This window comes from Papaver somniferum, chromosome 1 (assembly GCF_003573695.1).
Source record: "Papaver somniferum cultivar HN1 chromosome 1, ASM357369v1, whole genome shotgun sequence".
Taxonomy (NCBI): Eukaryota; Viridiplantae; Streptophyta; class Magnoliopsida; order Ranunculales; family Papaveraceae; genus Papaver; species Papaver somniferum.
The window spans coordinates 197,463,054-197,471,327 of NC_039358.1; the positions used below are offsets into that span (position 1 = coordinate 197,463,054).

The 8,274-nt window shown below is 32.7% G+C and overlaps 1 protein-coding gene across 1 annotated transcript in view; it reads left to right on the plus strand.

Moving 5' to 3' along the window:
* The first annotated feature begins 7,578 nt into the window (after positions 1-7,578).
* The window catches only part of LOC113334908 (phosphoribosylaminoimidazole-succinocarboxamide synthase, chloroplastic-like), a 3,000-nt gene continuing 2,304 nt past the window's right edge, over positions 7,579-8,274 (plus strand). Inside the window, exons 1-2 of the mRNA XM_026581137.1 lie at positions 7,579-7,904; positions 8,077-8,178. Of these exons, the coding sequence (XP_026436922.1) occupies positions 7,605-7,904; positions 8,077-8,178 (402 nt within the window). The 5' untranslated portion in view covers positions 7,579-7,604. The remainder of the gene's footprint in view (positions 7,905-8,076; positions 8,179-8,274) is intronic.

Genomic DNA, 8,274 nt, shown 5'->3' on the forward strand with positions numbered 1-8,274 from the left:
ATTTGGTAGACTGGACCGAGAGGAATGCTAGAATTTCTGGAAATAGAAGAATAACATTAGCTCAACTCATAATCTCAATTGGTTTAGAAACACTAATCTTTTTGAGGGGTACTCTTGAGTACCTACCTTAATTTGTATTTGGAATGTTGTCGTTAATAAAAACTAACCGTATTCTTGAATTTCCCATTTTTTTGTCCAAAAAATCTTGTCTTTTCTTGAAGTTTAGAACTTGTTTCAAGACCTTTAATGAGGTGCCAAATTGCTTGGGGTGTACCAACATGCATATAGGACAAAAAGCATTCGTCAAATTGATTGAATACGCTTAACTACTCGAATATGCTTCCTGAACTGATTTCATATCAAGGAACAAGAGTCCAAGACAGATTTTTCTTAATACATGACAACATTTAACTCACTGGAATAATTATGAGTTACAAAATTAGTTATGCGTTTCTTTTTTTTCCTGAAACAATTTTTCCTTGTATGATTAAATATTTTATATGAGTTCAGTGATTCATGTATGGCTGCTACTTCTTCCATTTTCGCCAAGAGATCACTAACGACCACTCCACTTTGAAGATTGAAGTTTATAGTTGTACTGGAATAATCAATTCAATTCCTTTCCGAAATCACTATATTTAAGGTTATAATATATATATTTTCCTATTTTCAGTTTTCATTTGAACTAAAACAAAAATAAAATAATAATTTAATAGATAATTTGCATTCCGTTTAGTCCAACCAATGGGATTAATTTGTTTTGTGCACACATTCATCGATGTATAGTGAATTTTGAGCTAGGAATGATACGAGCACTTTTGCTTTTGCTTTCTGCCGCCTACTAGAACTTCCGACCAAAAGCGATCAACCATCTTTTTTTTTCTTGTTTGAACTTTATGTATTAATGGTGCACCAATTTTAGATTTTCCGACGAGGGCAGATAAGTAGAACAATTCTAATGTTTGTTTGATGTGCGGTCGGGCATTGAAACAAATAGTCACTTGTTTTTACACTGTAGAGAATCTCAGTAGTTGTGGTATTATTTTCTGAAAGCTTTGGGTTATCTTGGGTTTTCTCCGACTTTATGAAATCCAATTTGTGGGAATGGTCAAAGAAGAAAAGTAAAAAATGATCAGAAGAATATGAGATCTCTTAAATTTTGGAATTTGGTAGACTGGACCGAGAGGAATGCTAGAATTTCTGGAAATAGAAGAATAACATTAGCTCAACTCATAATCTCAATTGGTTTAGAAACACTAATCTTTTTGAGGGGTACTCTTGAGTACCTACCTTAATTTGTATTTGTAATGTTGTCGTTAATAACAGCTAACCATATTCTTGAATTTGCCCATTTTTTTGTCCAAAAAATCTTGTCTTTTCTTGAAGTTTAGAACTTGTTTCAAGACCTTTAATGAGGTGCCAAATTGCTTGGGGTGTACCAACATGCATATAGGACAAAAAGCATTCGTCAAATTGATTGAATACGCTTAACTACTCGAATATGCTTCCTGAACTGATTTCATATCAAGGAACAAGAGTCCAAGACAGATTTTTCTTAATACATGACAACATTTAACTCACTGGAATAATTATGAGTTACAAAATTAGTTATGCGTTTCTTTTTTTCCTGAAACAATTTTTCCTTGTATGATTAAATATTTTATATGAGTTCAGTGATTCATGTATGGCTGCTACTTCTTCCATTTTCGCCAAGAGATCACTAACGACCACTCCACTTTGAAGATTGAAGTTTATAGTTGTACTGGAATAATCAATTCAATTCCTTTCCGAAATCACTATATTTAAGGTTATAATATATATATTTTCCTATTTTCAGTTTTCATTTGAACTAAAACAAAAGTAAAATAATAATTTAATAGATAATTTGCAATCCGTTTAGTCCAACCAATGGGATTAATTTGTTTTGTGCACACATTCATCGATGTATAGTGAATTTTGAGCTAGGAATGATACGAGCACTTTTGCTTTTGCTTTCTGCCGCCTACTAGAACTTCCGACCAAAAGCGATCAACCATATTTTTTTTTCTTGTTTGAACTTTATGTATTAATGGTGCACCAATTTTAGATTTTCCGACGAGGGCAGATAAGTAGAGCAATTCTAATGTTTGTTTGATGTGCGGTCAGGCATTGAAACAAATAGTCACTTGTTTTTACACTGTAGAGAATCTCAGTAGTTGTGGTATTATTTTCTGAAAGCTTTGGGTTATCTTGGGTTTTCTCCGACTTTATGAAATCCAATTTGTGGGAATGGTCAAAGAAGAAAAGTAAAAAATGATCAGAAGAATATGAGATCTCTTAAATTTTGGAATTTGGTAGACTGGACCGAGAGGAATGCTAGAATTTCTGGAAATAGAAGAATAACATTAGCTCAACTCATAATCTCAATTGGTTTAGAAACACTAATCTTTTTGAGGGGTACTCTTGAGTACCTACCTTAATTTGTATTTGGAATGTTGTCGTTAATAACAGCTAACCGTATTCTTGAATTTGCCCATTTTTTTGTCCAAAAAATCTTGTCTTTTCTTGAAGTTTAGAACTTGTTTCAAGACCTTTAATGAGGTGTCAAATTGCTTGGGGTGTACCAACATGCATATAGGACAAAAAGCATTCGTCAAATTGATTGAATACGCTTAACTACTCGAATATGCTTCCTGAACTGATTTCATATCAAGGAACAAGAGTCCAAGACAGATTTTTCTTAATACATGACAACATTTAACTCACTGGAATAATTATGAGTTACAAAATTAGTTATGTGTTTCTTTTTTTCCTGAAACAATTTTTCCTCGTATGATTAAATATTTTATATGAGTTCAGTGATTCATGTATGGCTGCTACTTCTTCCATTTTCGCCAAGAGATCACTAACGACCACTCCACTTTGAAGATTGAAGTTTATAGTTGTACTGGAATAATCAATTCAATTCCTTTCCGAAATCACTATATTTAAGGTTATAATATATATATTTTCCTATTTTCAGTTTTCATTTGAACTAAAACAAAAATAAAATAATAATTTAATAGATAATTTGCAATCCGTTTAGTCCAACCAATGGGATTAATTTGTTTTGTGCACACATTCATCGATGTATAGTGAATTTTGAGCTAGGAATGATACGAGCACTTTTGCTTTTGCTTTCTGCCGCCTACTAGAACTTCCGACCAAAAGCGATCAACCATCTTTTTTTTTCTTGTTTGAACTTTATGTATTAATGGTGCACCAATTTTAGATTTTCCGACGAGGGCAGATAAGTAGAACAATTCTAATGTTTGTTTGATGTGCGGTCGGGCATTGAAACAAATAGTCACTTGTTTTTACACTGTAGAGAATCTCAGTAGTTGTGGTATTATTTTCTGAAAGCTTTGGGTTATCTTGGGTTTTCTCCGACTTTATGAAATCCAATTTGTGGGAATGTTCAAAGAAGAAAAGTAAAAAATGATCAGAAGAATATGAGATCTCTTAAATTTTGGAATTTGGTAGACTGGACCGAGAGGAATGCTAGAATTTCTGGAAATAGAAGAATAACATTAGCTCAACTCATAATCTCAATTGGTTTAGAAACACTAATCTTTTTGAGGGGTACTCTTGAGTACCTACCTTAATTTGTATTTGGAATGTTGTCGTTAATAACAGCTAACCGTATTCTTGAATTTGCCCATTTTTTTGTCCAAAAAATCTTGTCTTTTCTTGAAGTTTAGAACTTGTTTCAAGACCTTTAATGAGGTGCCAAATTGCTTGGGGTGTACCAACATGCATATAGGACAAAAAGCATTCGTCAAATTGATTGAATACGCTTAACTACTCGAATATGCTTCCTGAACTGATTTCATATCAAGGAACAAGAGTCCAAGACAGATTTTTCTTAATACATGACAACATTTAACTCACTGGAATAATTATGAGTTACAAAATTAGTTATGCGTTTCTTTTTTTTCCTGAAACAATTTTTCCTTGTATGATTAAATATTTTATATGAGTTCAGTGATTCATGTATGGCTGCTACTTCTTCCATTTTCGCCAAGAGATCACTAACGACCACTCCACTTTGAAGATTGAAGTTTATAGTTGTACTGGAATAATCAATTCAATTCCTTTCCGAAATCGCTATATTTAAGGTTATAATATATATATTTTCCTATTTTCAGTTTTCATTTGAACTAAAACAAAAGTAAAATAATAATTTAATAGATAATTTGCAATCCGTTTAGTCCAACCAATGGGATTAATTTGTTTTGTGCACACATTCATCGATGTATAGTGAATTTTGAGCTAGGAATGATACGAGCACTTTTGCTTTTGCTTTCTGCCGCCTACTAGAACTTCCGACCAAAAGCGATCAACCATATTTTTTTTTCTTGTTTGAACTTTATGTATTAATGGTGCACCAATTTTAGATTTTCCGACGAGGGCAGATAAGTAGAGCAATTCTAATGTTTGTTTGATGTGCGGTCAGGCATTGAAACAAATAGTCACTTGTTTTTACACTGTAGAGAATCTCAGTAGTTGTGGTATTATTTTCTGAAAGCTTTGGGTTATCTTGGGTTTTCTCCGACTTTATGAAATCCAATTTGTGGGAATGGTCAAAGAAGAAAAGTAAAAAATGATCAGAAGAATATGAGATCTCTTAAATTTTGGAATTTGGTAGACTGGACCGAGAGGAATGCTAGAATTTCTGGAAATAGAAGAATAACATTAGCTCAACTCATAATCTCAATTGGTTTAGAAACACTAATCTTTTTGAGGGGTACTCTTGAGTACCTACCTTAATTTGTATTTGGAATGTTGTCGTTAATAACAACTAACCGTATTCTTGAATTTGCCCATTTTTTTGTCCAAAAAATCTTTTCTTTTCTTGAAGTTTAGAACTTGTTTCAAGACCTTTAATGAGGTGCCAAATTTCTTGGGGTGTACCAACATGCATATAGGACAAAAAGCATTCGTCAAATTGATTGAATACGCTTAACTACTCGAATATGCTTCCTGAACTGATTTCATATCAAGGAACAAGAGTTCAAGACAGATTTTTCTTAATACATGACAACATTTAACTCACTGGAATAATTATGAGTTACAAAATTAGTTATGCGTTTCTTTTTTTCCTGAAACAATTTTTCCTTGTATGATTAAATATTTTATATGAGTTCAGTGATTCATGTATGGCTGCTACTTCTTCCATTTTCGCCAAGAGATCACTAACGACCACTCCACTTTGAAGATTGAAGTTTATAGTTGTACTGGAATAATCAATTCAATTCCTTTCCGAAATCACTATATTTAAGGTTATAATATATATATTTTCCTATTTTCAGTTTTCATTTGAACTAAAACAAAAGTAAAATAATAATTTAATAGATAATTTGCAATCCAATTAGTCCAACCAATGGGATTAATTTGTTTTGTGCACACTCTTTAAAAGAGTGTGCACAAAATTAGACTCGCGTTTTCTGGATGGGGGCATGGGAGACAAATCATGTTTTGACACGTTTCTTTGCTATAAATTGATTCCATCAAGTTTTGTTTCCAAATATACAGAAAAAATGTATTTTTGGTGAAAATACTCGTTATCTTAATTGGTGATATTTTATCCTTTAAATTTTTGGTAACAAAATTTGTTAAAATAATTAATTGGAAAAACACATGTCAAGACATGATTTGTCCCCCATGCTCCCATCATAAAACGTCTCCATCCAAACAACCGGTTATCTAATAAATGAAATTAGTTTTCCTTTTGTTTGATTTAAAGGAAAGAGAATATTTACCATACCTACTTGTTACCTTAAACTCTTAAAACACGAAATAGAATGGTATATTTTAGTAATATCATAATAGAAAAACACTAAGAAATTAATACTGTAAAAAAATACGAAATTTTCTTAAAGTTTGTGTTGTAATAGAAATAGACTGCTTGTTCAAGTTAATTATCATGGAACGATATATTGTGTCAGTTCCATCGTCATGCTCAGTAGCCGAGCCAGATATTTAAACTGAGTTGGCTAAAAAGTTTTTATGGAAACACATGGATTTTAGTTGACTAAAAATTATATATAAGGTGGACTAACTACACAGTATAAGATAAATGTAAGAGGTTTTGAATGGTTTTAGTGATTTTAGGGGGAGGGTTAGTCGACCCTTGGTTCCGCCCCTGACCATGCTATGTACGCCGATTTGATAAAGAGTTCTACCATATATATTATTTCAATTCACATTGCAAGTGCTAGATTTACCCACACAACACACAAACAAAACTATAAAATCAATCAAAGTAGTAAAGGTATAAAAGCAACCAAAGAAGTGAAAGTCCATGGATAAGTGGTAGAAAGTGATCCTTCCGCTTCACAATCAGGGTCATAAATTGATTCACTTAACAATCAGGGTCAGAAATTGATTCGAAACAAACAAGGGTAGAACCGTAGAAATTGATTATCCTTGCCTGTTTATCTATTTCTTGTTTTACAGATCTTGTAACTAAGGTAACTGACACATTTTCTTACCTTTTTAAGATATAAATCAAATTAAAAAATAATAAAAAAAAAGAAACAAATTTTGTTAATTAATTAGATAACGGTTTGTTTGGAACAACCAATAAGAATGATTTGTTACATGCACACTCTTTAAAAGGAGTACGCACAAAATTGGACTCCATCTGTATATGTCAAACACATGAAACACAAATTAACGAATTTCGTGATTTTTGTGCTTTGCATATGTTTAATCGCGTATTTAGCATGCCCACATTCATCAATGTATAGTGAATTTTGAGCTAGGAATGATACGAGCACTTTTGCTTTTGCTTTCTGCCGCCTACTAGAAAAAGCGATCAACCATCTTTTTTTTTCTTGTTTGAACTTTATGTATTAATGGTGCACCAAATTTAGATTTTCCGACGAGGGCAGGTAAGTAGAGCAATTCTAATGTTTATTTGATGTGCGGTCAGGCATTGAAACAAATAGTCACTTGTGTTTACACTGTAGAGAATCTCAGTAGTTGTGGTATTATTTTCTTGAAAGCTTTGGGTTATCTTGGGTTTTCTCCGACTTTATGAAATCCAATTTGTGGGAATGGTCAAAGAAGAAAAGTAAAAAATGATTAGAAGAATATGGGATCTCTTAAATTTTGGAATTTGGTAGACTGGACCGAGAGGAATGCTAGAATTTCTGGAAATAGAAGAATAACATTAGCTCAACTCATAATCTCAATTGGTTTAGAAACACTAACTTTTTTGTATTTGGAATGCTGTCGTTAATAACAGCTAATCGTATTCTTGAATTTGCCCATTTTCTTGTCCAAAAAATCTTGTCTTTTCTTGAAGTTTAGAACTTGTTTCAAGACCGTTGATGGGGTGCTAAATTGCTTCGGGTGTACCAACATGCACATGGGACAAAATATAAGGGATTGGAACACCCCAAAGCAATTTGGTATCCTCTATTAGCAGTCTTGTTTTGTTTGACAGCGACACAGTATTCGGGTATACGGGTTTTATCTGAACCAGATCCATTTATTGGTTGTGCCGATTCTTTACCGAAATCAATCATTGTCTTAAAACCCCCAATAATTTTCTTCTCCACCAAAAACCTTGAGTGAAAATGGCACAATCAATTCCAGGCTTAAACCCTGCAACGACAAAACCAATAAGCAAAACTTCACTGCTTCCATCCTTCGTCACCACAAAAATCTCAGTAAACAAGAATATGAATTGTCTGTCAACGAAGACCAGAACAACAGCTTCTTCTCTAAACGTGTCAAATCAAAACCCATCTCTGAATCTTCTTAATAATCGTAGACAAGATGTTGTTGAAGCTATTGAACATTCATTATCTAACTGTCTTTCAGAAACTAATCTACATCAAACTGTTCCTTCTCTTAAATCAAAGATTAGAGGAAAGGTAAGTTCAAAAACCCTATTGTTTTTAATATTGTAATTATTTGTTCAAAAGATTGGAATTTGATACTGGGTTTTGTAGGGAATCAGTTGATTTTGGCTTTAATTGTTGATTTGAGTGTTTAATGTTAAAAAGATTTGATTTTGATAATTGGGTTGTTGTTTTTTTTTTGTAGGTGAGAGATATTTATGATTGTGGAGATTATTTGGTCATGGTCACTACTGATAGGCAGAGTGCTTTCGATAGAGTTCTTGCTTCAATTCCATTCAAAGGCCAGGTAATTTCGCTTTTTCGACGCTTTTAGATTGTGCAATGTAATGATTTCGATGCTTTTAGATTGTGCAATGTAATGATGAGTTGCAAAGTATGATTG